Raw genomic sequence first — 13789 nt, 5'->3', positions numbered from 1 at the left:
GCCGGGTACGGGTAAGGAATCAAAACCCGTTTGCGACCTCTGGTAGTGGCACAGCAGGGGGGGGGGGCATGTCGCTGTGTGTGCAATCCCAATCGAGGAGCATTGTTTTAATTTGGAAAATGCGGACCACAACGCTGGCAACACCATGGCCTCCTCTCTTCGAATGTCTCCGCGGAGAAGGGAGAATCTCTTAAGGTCCACTCTGACGCAGACGGGAGCACAATTTACAGCCAAGTACACGCGCAGCATTATCCAGGGCGGCCCGCCGGATTCCAACCGCAGAAAGCCTCTTGCCTAGCCACGTCACCACCCCAAAGTGTACATTCGGGGTATTTGTGTAGAATGGTGATGGTGGGAAGGAAGGGGGCGGGGGGGTTCATAATTGTGTCCATGGTGGTACATGTGACCATGGAGAGGAAACACGTATCCTTTGGGACACCCACAGAAAAAGAACCGAGTGGTGATTTGCAGGGTTTAGTTATGAGATGAAGGCCTAACAAAGTTGCACTGCCAGTCCTCACTAATAACAACGTTAAAATCAGGGATTTCATTCGAAGGTTATGCAGTAGTGAGATGAATATAACACCAGAAACGTGGCACAGAGAGCTGGTACCTCAATCAAGCAGTGCAGGGGGAGGTTACCGGACAATTATGAAGACGATATGAGCGAAGGAAAATCGAAAATATTAGGGTTCAAAAAATATTTCCCCTCAGAAAATGCGACGCGGATCGCACACGAGGCATGACGCGTTGCTGCGCACGTCAAATTGGTGCACGGCGTTCACTGTATCGTGGTGCGCCTCTGCCAATTAGTTCGGGAGCGCCGTCTCATTAAACCAAATATATAAGCGAACTCCATCTGCCTCAAGAGCTTTTGTGATCTCGGCAGTGACCCGTGCGTTCAACTCTCCCCCCCCCCACCGTCCAACCCTCACCAATGGAAAGAACACATCCGTTGTCTTTGTTGGGAGTATATGGAACGAAACAGGAGGATTTCGCCACAACTCTGGCTGTCGCCTGATGAGGCCGGTTGCAATTACTGGCGAAACGTCGTACTCGAATTGTAAATGTTGTGGCTTTGCTCTCCAATATACCGGTGTGCTGAACTAGTAACAAACTGGCACGTTTTGTTTACATGACAAACCTTACTAATTGGCTGTGTCTGGTGGTGGTGGCGACAGGTTTAGCAACACATTTTACTGGTAGGAACCCACTGGTTCCACCAGCCCACAGGGGATTATTGTGTCCGTCCGTCCGTCGTGCAGGGAGGGGCTGGGTGGGGAGGGAGGGGCTGGGTGGGGAGGGGAGGGTGGGGAGGGGCTGGGTGGGGATTTTGGGGCTGGGTGGGGTGGGGAAGATGGGGAGGGGCTGGGTGGGGAAGGTGGGGAGGGGCTGGGTGGGGAGGGTGGGGAGGGGCTGGGTGGGGAGGGTGGGGCTGGTCACCCCGTGGTGCCCTTATAAAACTCGTTTAACCTACTCACGCCGGCTTGCGCCCGCCCTCAGTCGGGCATATTTGCGGAATACACCACGCCGCCGTTGACCCTGGCCATTGACCGAGCAACCCAACGTTCCTACCAGCTCCCTCCGCAGGAATGTGTTAATCACGCGAGATAACCCAAAAACCTCTATTATGGATAATACTGCAACCGTTTGACACAAAAGTAAAGTTTAAAGAGAAGAGTTTGTGATTGTCATGGACTACTGTGGAACAGTAAGGAGTAACTAAACAATATTTTTGCAATGAGGTGAAAGTTACACCATGGGCTCCACCATTATCTCAATGCCAATGTTTGGCCATAAAATCAGAGTAATTACGTTGCGATGGCATCTCATTTAGGGTATCTCGATTAGTTGAACGCGTTTTTAGAAAATGTACTCTTGAGAAAATAAACAAATCAAACTTTGGACGTATATTAAGTAGAAAGTTGAAGATGGATTTTATACAATAGCAATTTGGCAAGGATTCGTGTATGGCACCGAGTTGCTAGAAAAAAGTCACAAGTCCTTTTTTACACGCTTTTGTTTAACTCACTCTGTCTGTTGTTGTCATATCCTCAAATCTTGTAACTCAATTTTAACCCACTTACCAATGCGGTATCAACTGCAAACTTGGTATACTTATGTCATACTGATGACAATACTATATTCTATCAAAGAAATAAAAAAAAGTATTTTTAAACATTCATTTTTATATATTATGTTTCGGCTTGGGTCTAATTGTCCACGCTCAATTGACGTTGGCTGTAAATCACCACGGCCCCTTACGTTATGGCAAGCTTCGGGGCAACTTCCTGGAGTCGTGGAGTTCTGCCATTACTAGTACGGTACATTTCATTAAAGTGTGTTTAAAAAAAAGTATTTTTAAATGTTACTTATTTTTTCCTACTCAAATGAGGATTGAAGAGATTCTTATCGCCTCTTTAAAGCCCCGAGCCAACTAGCAACACGAGAAGACATTAATAAAGAAACAAATCAATAAGGGTCGGATGATTCCCATAACCAACAATGTTTTCCGAAAACAATAAAACTTACACGTGGTGTCGGTGTGGTGTCAGTACCGGTGAGGTGTGGTGTCGGTTCCGGTGAGGTGTGGTGACGGTACCGGTGAGGTGTGGTGTCAGTACCGGTGCGGTGACGGTACCGGTGAGGTGTGGTGACGGTACCGGTGAGGTGTGGTGTCGGTACCGGTGAGGTGTGGTGACGGTACCGGTGAGGTGTGTGACGGTACCAGTGAGGTGTGGTGTCAGTACCGGTGCGGTGTGGTGACGGTACCGGTGAGGTGTGGTGACGGTACCGGTGCGGTGTGGTGTCGGTACCGGTGCAGTGTGGTGTCAGTACCGGTGCGGTGTGGTGTCGGTACCGGTGAGGTGTGGTGTTGGTACCGGTGAGGTGTGGTGTCAGTACCGGTGCGGTGTGGTGACGGTACCGGTGAGGTGTGGTGACGGTACCGGTGCGGTGTGGTGTCGGTACCGGTGCGGTGTGGTGTCAGTACCGGTGCGGTGTGGTGTCGGTACCGGTGAGGTGTGGTGTCGGTACCGGTGAGGTGTGGTGACGGTACTGGTGAGGTGTGGTGACGGTACCGGTGAGGTGTGGTGATGGTACTGGTGAGGTGTGGTGTCGGTACCGGTGAGGTGTGGTGTCGGTACCGGTGAGGTGTGGTGACGGTACCGGTGCGGTGTGGTGTCGGTACCGGTGAGGTGTGGTGACGGTACCGGTGAGGTGTGGTGACGGTACCGGTGAGGTGTGGTGTCGGTACCGGTGAAGTGTGGTGTCGGTACCGGTGAGGTGTGGTGAAGGCGGATACACGCCGGTGTGCGCGGTGAGAATGCAGCCGTACCTGCTTGATGAAGAAATCCCCATGCACCCAAGACACCAATCCGAAGTTGGTGAACTTAAATATGTGCTCCATTACCCACATTATGTGCCTAATCGTCTGCAAGCACCCACACACACACAGACAAAGGAAAATTTAGTTGAATCTGAGCAAGCACAGAAATTATTTGCACATAAAAAAAACGAGATCTGTCTTTACAAGCAAAACTTCATGCCAAAACCATGCCCCCCCACCACCACCACCATCGTTATGCTTACACTACACAGCAATCTTATTTACGTAAGATGTTTGTTTGCATGCTTGCACAATGTGTCACACACACACACAGCCAGCAGACTCGGGGATGTTTTGTTCACTGCACGCATTTTTGTTAAGATTTATTTTATTCATTTGGAGGGTGGGATGCAAGTGTTTTTTTTTTCAATGTTCACCAACTGCGAGAAAAAACAACGATCTAGCCTCTCAAAGGGCATTAACTACCATCCCCATCCCTTCCCAGATGCCTGGCCGCTGTGGAAGCACAGGCCAAGTAAAATCTGGAGGGGCTCTCTATAAGCTGCTGGAAGGTGACACTGACGGCTGCTCTGTGCTTCCAGTGTTCAGAGGCCTGCTCAAGGCGCGGCTCCGGCTGGAGCACGCGTACCACACACATGTCGGTGATGTGCGCGTCTTCTTCGAGCGCTGGGGAGCCGGACAAGCCCCTCTCTGTACCAGCGTGGACGGCACCCTCGTATTCACCGTCTGAAGCGCTCGCTCGTCACCGTGGCGTGCGCGATGACCACCACCACGTGACTATTCTTTTGTGTTGTGTGCGGTGCTTTTAGCCCCAAAGCGCGTCGATTTGTAGCGTTTATTTTTCATTTGTTTGCTGGTGACTTTGTGTGTTTCATATCGAAATCGCCTCCAGTGCTTTTGCTGCTTCTGGCGGCAATAAAAGTTATATAAAAGTCAAAGTCTATAAGCTGCTACTTCTAGTCAACGCCCTTCCGCCAACTCAGTGGTGTGAGCAAGCAATAGCAGCAGCTGCATCTCCACCATAACTGCTTTCTGAAATCTGGCTGTGACGGTCCCACCTGATGACGGAGACTTGTGTTGCCTCCGAAATGTCGTGATTTTTGTTATTTTATTTTATTAATTTTAATTTCATTTTTAACCTACGTGACTTTACCGAAAAAACTAAGAGTATTCTGAAAGAGAGTCGAGTGCCCTGATCACAGCGCCACTAATCCCTCGCTTTAATAACACTGGTCAACACACTTTTTCTGGCATAAGGTATTCCAACGGGTTTAAGGTAATGTTGGGGTGCTGATTCCAAATCTGGCAGTTTTTGTCTATCACATCAGGTTTTTGAGATATCAAATATTGCATTTTCAATAAAAACTGCAGAAGAAAAATATTCAATAAATGTGGATATCTACATTAAATGATATTATAAACACACTATCCAAAAAATACAGCACCATATTTTAACACTAAAGCAGTCACTGACTCGCAACAACTTGCAATCATAAGTGACAGAGTTAATTTCGGGTAAAATCAATGAAAATGGGGTATGCCGATAGCATAAAATGAGATGTGATAGAGTAAATCTGAGATCAGATTTGGAATCAGCACCCTGAAATTTGTCTAAAACAGCTGCAAAAGTCCAGGCCAGAAATGTTTTTTTGTTGACCAGTGTAATAATAATAACGTTCGACTTGTAACGCCCCACCTCCGCACACCGTTCGCTCGCACGCTCTCGTAGAGAGAGGACGACTCGGAGGCGCGAGGAGGAACCACGGACGAGGGGCGTGGCAGCCACGAGACTCGCCGATCCCAACATGTGCCAAAGCACTGCGACCCTCTACATATTAAGGTGTCACATCGGCCAATTAATGTGCTTTTACATGTGGAAGGAAACCGGAGCTCCCGGAGAGAGCCCACGGGGGCGAGTGGGGGGAAACGCTCTATTCCGTGCAGACGGAACAGGAATCAGGGCATGGCGTCTCCTCGACGCCCCACGGCAAAGGGAGTTCGACAAACATCCGTGCGGCGATCCGCCACGACCCTCGCTGCCTCCGCAACACCGTACTACAGGCAGCCACCCGCGTACGTAGGCACCGCCGTGCCCGGCTACGCGAAGATGCCTTGGAGCGGGGGGCTTCTTGACGAGAGTTTCGCGAAAAGTCGCTCAAACGCGCGAGCTGCGAGTTTACTTACGGTCCCTTTGTCTTGCAGGCACATCATGAGGGTGCAGATGTCGCCCGTCGACTGGTGGTTGACCATGACGAGCGCCTGGTCCTCGGCAATGGCAGCCACGTCCGCGCCCCACTCTACCACTGCCGAGCACACAAAGACAAAGATTTACCCCCCGTGGAGCCTTTAACACACCGTTGGGGCAAGCACTGTTAAGCGACCACCAGCACCATGTTTGTTTGTTGTAGTACAGAGTTAGACTGATGGCCTTAATCTAAGTTGTCTTGTGGTTGTTGTTGGTTGTTTGACTTGCATCGCACTGGGATTTTTGCACACAGCGGTGGTGTAGGGTGATTTTTTTCTGCAATATTTTGATGTCTTTTCTTGGATTTTCTGTTTGCACTTAGTCACATATTCACTTTAAGATGTTTTCTTGTTCATGTTTTTGTTTTTTGTTTGTTGCGGTTGCACCCGATTCAAGAGCCGAATGGCTCAGAGGGCAATACCTAATAAATGAACTTGAACTTGAACCACGCCCGGCTGCCTTTGTCTCCCCCAGTGCTGACTTTACACATCGCACGAGGTCGTCATTTGAGATTGAGTTGACACTATGGGAGGCCCAGGCCCGGTTCAAATATTTGCACATTGTTATACAGGCAGTCCTCTACTTACGATGGAGATGCGTTACGACGACCCCATCGTAAGTCGAAAATATCGTAAGTCGAAGATGGCCTAGCCTACCCAGAAGCCTTAAAGAATGGTGATAATTTAGCAAAACAGAGCAATTTACAGTACCATACTGTATAAACTATATACTGTATGTATTTATTAATTACAATACTGTATTGCACAGTAAAATGTAAATAAAAAAAACAAGCTAAATTCTAAGCCTACCTATATGAACTGCAATTTAATAGAAAGGCGGGAGATGCGGACATCCCTGCATCGTCCCAACGTACAGTATCGTACCTCGTACGCTGCTGCGTTTGCCTGCCGCGCGAGATTTAAAATATTTAACAATTTTGTCGTATCGCTATCGCCATCGTAAAATCGAAATATCGTAAGTCGGACCATCGTAACTCGGGGACTATCTGTATTCGTCACTGTGATGAACGGGAATTGAACTCGAGTCAGCGGGTGAATAACAAAGTGCACTAACCACTGCACTACTGCTCCCCACAGAAATGCAGCCACACACGCGTGCACCGTTGGTCAATACAGGCAGTAGCAGCAACAGGTTCAGAGGTTAGGCTTCTCTGAAGCAACAAATAACACGACAAAATTAAGGTAGTTGTGGAGAATCTAAGTCATAAAATAAATATGCAGACAATACGCCCACATCATATATCAACCAGACAGCCTTTTAGAACCCATATCAAACAGAGAGGGTTCTTGCCTATGAACATGTGACAGTTCACCCGCCTAGACTCCAGTCAGCCTGACTGCTGATGAGACACTCTTTGTTGAAACTGCTCCAGAGTTTGCTTGTATTGAACAAATGCTGCTGAAATTATACATTGCCAGAAAGGCAGTTACTGTGGCTGATGGAATTTGTGAAAAAGTACCAATAAAAAAAACATGCTCTCAATCCCCTTTTCACCAGTTGAGTCGATATTATCTACCGCTATCCTCACACACCTTCCACACGACCAAAACATTACAATGGTATCGGCCTCAATTTCACCTCTAAATGGTTTTACAGACAATTTACCATTCAAGCGTTCGGCTTCATGCTAGACTTGAACTGCGCTCTTCATCGCCGCAATTTATAGAAATGGCCACGATTTATATTAACACAGCCTATAGACCGTAGCCTTTCCACACCTCCGATTGGCTAAGTACGGCGCGAAAGAAGTTCAACATACATACACTTAGCGCTGCACAAATAGTGAGTGGTTTTTCTTCTATGTCTACCTTCTCAATAAGTCCCCAGTGCTGCGTTTGCACTGCACTGAGCAAACAGACAAATGTTGTGCAGTTATTAATCCTAGACCATCAGGATGCTCCTGTGGTGTTAACGGTCAGCAAACTGGAATTGCAATCCAGAGGTCAGTGGTTCAATTTCCCGGCAGGGGCAGCTGAAAAAAATTGTTAAAAGTTGCTTAATTCCAACGCCACATTCTGTCCAACGGGCAGTATAAATGATCAGCAGGCTGCATGTGGTGGGGTAAATTGTGGGGAACCCCCACCTCTCCCAAAACGTCTACCCAGCGAGGAAGAATAGGCCAAGTTACCCTGAAGTTGAGACTCTTCCACAGGCAGTGGTGCAAGCAAAAACATTGCAGGGCTGCACCACCAAGCTACCTATGAAAAACCATCATCACATCACTGCAATTGAGAGCTTTCTTCATCTTGTGACAGCCTCCAAGGATCCGAACCCAAACCCTCACCGGTGCTGGCTCAGTCCCCAAACAGCCCTGTCACACAGACTCCAGCCCCCTACTATCCCCGTGACACATACTCCAATCCCCTACTATCCCCTACTATCCCCGTGACACAGACTCCAATCCCCTACTATCCCTGTGACACAGACTCCAACCCCTACTATCCCCGTGACACAGACTCCAATCCCCTACTATCCCCTACTATCCCCGTGACACAGACTCTAATCCCCTACAATCCCTGTGACACAGACTCCAGCCCCCTACTATCCCACGTGACACAGACTTCAGTCAGCTGAGCCACATGACCACCTATTCTCGACTGATTTTTCAGTATTTTCCCACCAGACAGGCAGCAGATTCATTTTCTCGAGGGAGCACAAAACAGTCGACTTCCATAGCCCAGAGGTTAAACATCAGTTGATATATCACAAGAAAAATAAACATTTCACTTATTATTCCGCTCTCGCTGTCGTTCAATAGGTTTGCGGACCACTGCTGTGAATGTGGCTCTGCGAACGTCTAATTTAGTTTCGACATTTTTACGAAATTAAAATAGAAGGCATAACCTCGTCTGTATTGATGGTCTGCACGTCATACGATTGCCTCTTTTTATTCCATTACATGAATGAAACACGTTTCAGAGAAGCTAACATACAATCATACACTTCTCCACGTGTGACTCAACAACAGGCCCGTGGAATTTACATTTAAACAGCCAAAACACAATTCTAGATTTGAAGCTTTCGTGACGGCAAGGAATCATATTCTTAGGTTTTTTCGGTAAAGTCACGTAGGTAAAACATCAAAATTAATGAAAATAAAATAAAATAAAAAACAAAAATCACGACGTTTCGGAGGCAACACAAGTCTCCGTCATCAGGTGGGACCGTCACAGCCAGATTAGCTGCATCAAGTGAGGCAATGATTCTCGGCATCTCTTGAGGAAGGCCAGCGTCTCGAGAAGCTGTGACTTCTTGTCTCGTTGTCTGTTACAAACTCTAACAGATAGGTGGAATTCCTCCCCGTAGAGGGCATTAATTCTAGATTTGAAGCTTTCGTGACTGCAAGGAATCATATTCTTAGGTTTTTTCGGTAAAGTCACGTAGGTAAAACATCAAAATTAATGAAAATAAAATAAAATAAAAAACAAAAATCACGACGTTTCGGAGGCAACACAAGTCTCCGTCATCAGGTGGGACCGTCACAGCCGAATTAGCTGCAGCCAAAACGCACACCGCTTATATTGACACATTAAACCAAAGGCTGCTCCAACAACAAGACAGAGTACCGAAAACATTAAAAATTTGATGTGCATTTATTATTCCTTTTTTTGCCGAAGCAACCAAAAGGATGGCATTGCCTGACGTCAAAATAATATCGGCATCATCGCCGCTCACATTTTATCACTACTAAAAACACTTCCTTCACAAAAAATAAATGGTTAACCACCATTGGAACCTCATTTGCCAGTAGCAAAATATGATAATTGTTTTTTTGCCCTTTTATCTGGCAACAAAACTGACACCTTTTTTTACAAGGAGTCATGTTTGCATTGGCCACAATACCTGCAGTCGAAATGCAAACAAAAACACAACTCTGATAATGTATGCACTGTCCTTGAAATTGATTGGTCCACACCCGAGACAGCTTTCTATAGAGCCTAGTCTCACATGGTGTTGGACCAGATGACGCCAAAAGGCGCACTAGTAGTTGCCAGATAAAAGGGTAAAAAAACAATTATCAGAAATGGTCAAATTTACTGTTTTCTCCAGATTACGAGAGCTCTGGAAAGTGAGCTTTAAAACTATTTTACCCGTAAGATTGACGACCGCGATCAAATGACCACAGCGGTGCAATTAATTCGACTGAAAATGTTTTCAACAACTTTTTTAAAAAGGACATACATATTTGCATCTCTTTTGGATTAACTAGTTGGCATTAAATACTGGACGTTGCTAACATTCCGATTACACTAATGTGAGTCTCTAGTTTTTCACGGAATTACATTGCTGTTTCAGACTAGTTGCCCACAAATTGGGTCCCCCCCCCCCCCCCCCCGAGGCAATCGAAAATAGAAACGGACTGATACTGATGGCCATCATGCAGCATAGGCCCACCAGACCCAATGGCACTTTCCCCACCACGCATGCTCCGGTGAAAAGGCAGGTACGGTATTTATAAACATTGGACTCTTCCGCCAAATAGGGCAGGGTCAAGGATTTTCCTTTCCTGCATGGCCATGCAGAATCAAAATATTTATTTATATTGGAGAAATCCGATGAGCTATCAAGCTTTTTGCACGCTACATCACCGGTTCTACAAAGTGAGCATGAAACTGTCGCGTGCGTGACGTGTGCGTGGCTCGTGCGCACAGACGAGACGGTGCCTTTGCTGGGCGGTCGTCCTGGTACGTACGAATGTTGAACTTCTTCTACGTAGACAATCGTGCTAATCGGAGGTACAGTTATGGAATTTTACCCGCCTCTTGAATCACATTTCTTTTCCCAAAACTGAACTTTTCCTTGGTAAAAAGAAATTATATTCTTCTATTTAAAACTTTCGTGACTGCAGGGATTCATCTTCTTGGTTCTTTCGGTAAAGTCACGTAGAAGGGAAATAATAAAATAAAAAAGAATTTAAATTTTTTTTATTTTTCTACGTGACTTTACCGAAAGAACCAAGAAGATATATTCTTCTAACCAAGAGGACCAACTTCCTCATTTCTTTTCTCACCTGACATTTCTCAAGCTTTGGGAAATAGGTAAGAATTGTCCTCAACAGATACTTAATCCTTCCCCCTCACATCTTTATACAGGGACTCCTCTACTTACAAGCATTCGACTTACAAACTTTCAGAGATACGAACAAACCTGTCCATATGTTCAGTTGCCTGTTCGGATCGAGATTCGTAAGTTCAACCGCCGCGCAATAGATGGCAGTGGTGGCATCTACATCTGCAGAACGTGAAGAACTAGTGGCATCTACATCTGCAGAACGTGAAGAACCAGTGAAATCTACATCTGCAGAACATGAGGAACCAATGGCATCTACATTTGCAAAATGAGAAGACACCAGTGGCATCTACATCTGCAGACCATGAAAAACCAGTGGCATCTACATCTACAGAAGATTATACAACTTTTTAAAGCCATTCCCCATGTTTAGTGTACATGGCCGTACAACATGTTTGGAATCGACAGGAGTAAAGTTGGACTTACGAACAAATCCAGTGACGAAACAGACCTCTGCAACCTAACTCGTTCGTAAGTAGAGGAGTCCCTGTATCAGTCACAGACAATGACTGACGAACATTCCTTTCTAGATTTGAAGTTTTCGTGACTGCAAGGATCCATACTTTGGTTCTTTCGGTAAAGCCACGTAGGTGAAAAAATAAAATTTAAAATAAATAAATTAAATCACGACGTTTCGGGCGCAGCACAAGCAACCGTCATCAGGTGGAACAACCACAGCAAGAAAACAATTGTCGTGATTTAATTTATTTACTTTTATTTTATTTGTTCACCTACGTGACTTTACCGAAAGAACCAAAGAGTATGGAAACATTCCTTTATTATTTATTTACTCCCAATTGCGTTGTTTTGTCATATTCTGGAGTAGATTTTCAATTGCATTAGTTCATTTCCATTGTCAACATTAAGCACGTTTCTAAATTGCTTATTGTTTCTTAGAATTCCCCTAAAACTAAATGGAACGGAAAATATTTCATGCTTTTTGAGATATTACTCATTTATAAGCTTTTTGTCTCCATCAACCATTACCCTCTGCCCATCCAGAAGCAAGCAGAGGGCAGTAACCAGGAGGAATAAAGGAATGGACTCAAATAATTATGATGATGTGCTGTACACACTCGGTTTGCCAAACAAATATCCCCTTATATTTATCACTACATGTATTCAATCCGGAGGTTCCGAAATCCTCGATTCTTGGGTCGTAAAGAAATACACACGTAATGCTGACACAGAGTCAATGCAATTGGTATGCCTGGCAATGGGATTGGTGTTGGTTGCCTGGATTTAGATACTGATGTGCCCGATGCTGATGTCTTATTTCCTTTGCCAGCAGACAGAGTTTCAGCGCATCACAGGAGCTATCAATGCACCCGTGGCTGTTTTAAAGATTATATTTTTGATCCAGTTGGGAACAGGACACAGACGTCCTATCGCTCACCAAGCTTCCTCTTTAAAACGTTATCATTTCACATTGTTCCCAAATATTTGACACAAACAGCAACGCAACGGGGAAAAAAGGGTGCAAAGTTGTACACATCTGCAAGTCGCCATGGCAATTTGTGGCCGGTAGCGTTCCCCGTGGCAGCCCATGAATTGTTAATCATAAAGTCCACAAATACATCCTGGCAGATACATCTCTGCCAACTGTGTCACCAAGTTAATCGAATGATAGTTGGCACGGCAGTCAGAAAATGTATCGTAATAAAAAGGGATATGATGTTGGTTGAAGGATTGGAAAGATGATACATAGGGCTTTGTACTTTTCTCTTGTTAGGTTTCGATTAAATAATGATTTATTCTTCTCACCGATCACTGCCGCTCTCAACTCGGGATGTCTAACGTCCTAATTTTGTACGATCGGGCATGCAAAGCCCTCAACTACTACAACCCCAAAGTGCAGCAGCACTCTATAAATCTGGGTGCACAGCCCAAGAAAACCATACAAAATAAAATTAGAAAAGTGGTGTCAAATAAGAACCAAAGAATAATTCCTGCAGTCACGAAAGCTCCTAAATTAAGATTGAACCACTTCTACGGGGAAGTTTTAAGCTTATCCTTTTTCTTTCTGGCTATTTGTTCTCTCTGCCTGTGTCCTCTCTTTGGAATTTTCACACTTAAAATTCTAACTTAGCAAATTTTGAAACACGTAATCAACCAGGCTATGCGTTAATTGTGTGTTAACCGACTCTCTGTGTTGTATTACATCACATTTCGATATTTTGCTAGGTTATTTAATTTTCGTGTGCCTGTCTCCTAATTTTCAATTTTGCGTGCCCGTTTTCAATTTTGCGTGCCCGTTCCACATTGTCATCTTACTTGCAACAGCAGTACGTTGCCGTACACTCATTGATATGCTAATTCTCTCTGCCCCCTCCCTCTCTCCGTCCCCGCCCCCCTCTCTATATTTAAGGGACCGTCACAGAAACGACCCCTCTCTTTGTGCCGATTTGTGTCCTCTCTCTGTGTGCCGTTGTGATGTCTGTCTGCTTGTATGTCTGTCTATAGTTTTCTAGTTAGATTTTTGTTGCTATTTCTTTTATACCTGATGATGATTGCTTGTGTTGCAATCGAAACGTCGTAATATGTTATTTTAATTTATTATTTTATTTTTAGACGTGACTTAACCGAAAAGAACCAAAGAATAATTCCTGCAGTCACGAAAGCTCCTAAATTAAGATTGGTTCCACCCTCACCAGGGGCTCAAACCGTAATTGCTAAAGTTTAACACGTAACAGGAGTAGTAAGGCTTTTGCAACTAATATCATCCATAAGAAGCTTTTTTGGGTTAGATTGCGTAAACATAAATGTGTTGCTAAACCCGCCACCACCCGACACAGCCAATTAGTAAGGTTTATCACGTAAAGAGCATATTCACAGTTGTCACATTTGCAGGCTGTAACCCACTCATCCTCACGACGACGAGGGCGACTGCACATATGTATGTTGAAGTTGTTTCGCACTGTACGTAGCCAACGGGGGGGGGGGGGGGGGGGGACGACACACACAACAAACTAAACGCAACAACAAGCAGTTCAAGAAATTAGTTTTTTTTCATTTGTGAATGCGACAAGGGTGATCATCGACAATTGTGGTAGCTTCAGCGATGAAGTGGCTCGTAGGCCTCGGTTACAGCCTCGAAATGTGAC

At 45.4% G+C, this 13789-nt stretch overlaps 1 protein-coding gene and 1 long non-coding RNA gene across 4 annotated transcripts in view; one reads left to right on the top strand and one right to left on the bottom strand.

The window, feature by feature from the left end:
* LPGAT1 (lysophosphatidylglycerol acyltransferase 1) overlaps positions 1-13789 on the bottom strand; it is a 98658-nt gene that overhangs the window by 21024 nt on the left and 63845 nt on the right. For all 3 annotated transcript variants that reach the window (XM_078868022.1, XM_078868020.1, XM_078868019.1), the window contains 2 exons: positions 5534-5652; positions 3338-3433 (listed from right to left, as the gene is read on the bottom strand). In XM_078868022.1, coding sequence (XP_078724148.1) covers positions 3338-3433; positions 5534-5652 — 215 coding nt within the window. The remainder of the gene's footprint in view (positions 1-3337; positions 3434-5533; positions 5653-13789) is intronic.
* On the top strand, positions 3802-6039 carry LOC144941662 (uncharacterized). Its single transcript, XR_013639255.1, has 2 exons — positions 3802-4122; positions 5079-6039. It is a non-coding gene; the product is annotated as an uncharacterized LOC144941662 (long non-coding RNA).

The sequence above is a fragment of the Lampetra fluviatilis genome, chromosome 25 (genome assembly GCF_964198595.1).
Source record: "Lampetra fluviatilis chromosome 25, kcLamFluv1.1, whole genome shotgun sequence".
Classification (NCBI taxonomy): Eukaryota; Metazoa; Chordata; class Hyperoartia; order Petromyzontiformes; family Petromyzontidae; genus Lampetra; species Lampetra fluviatilis.
This window is presented reverse-complemented; position numbering and strand designations above follow the sequence as displayed.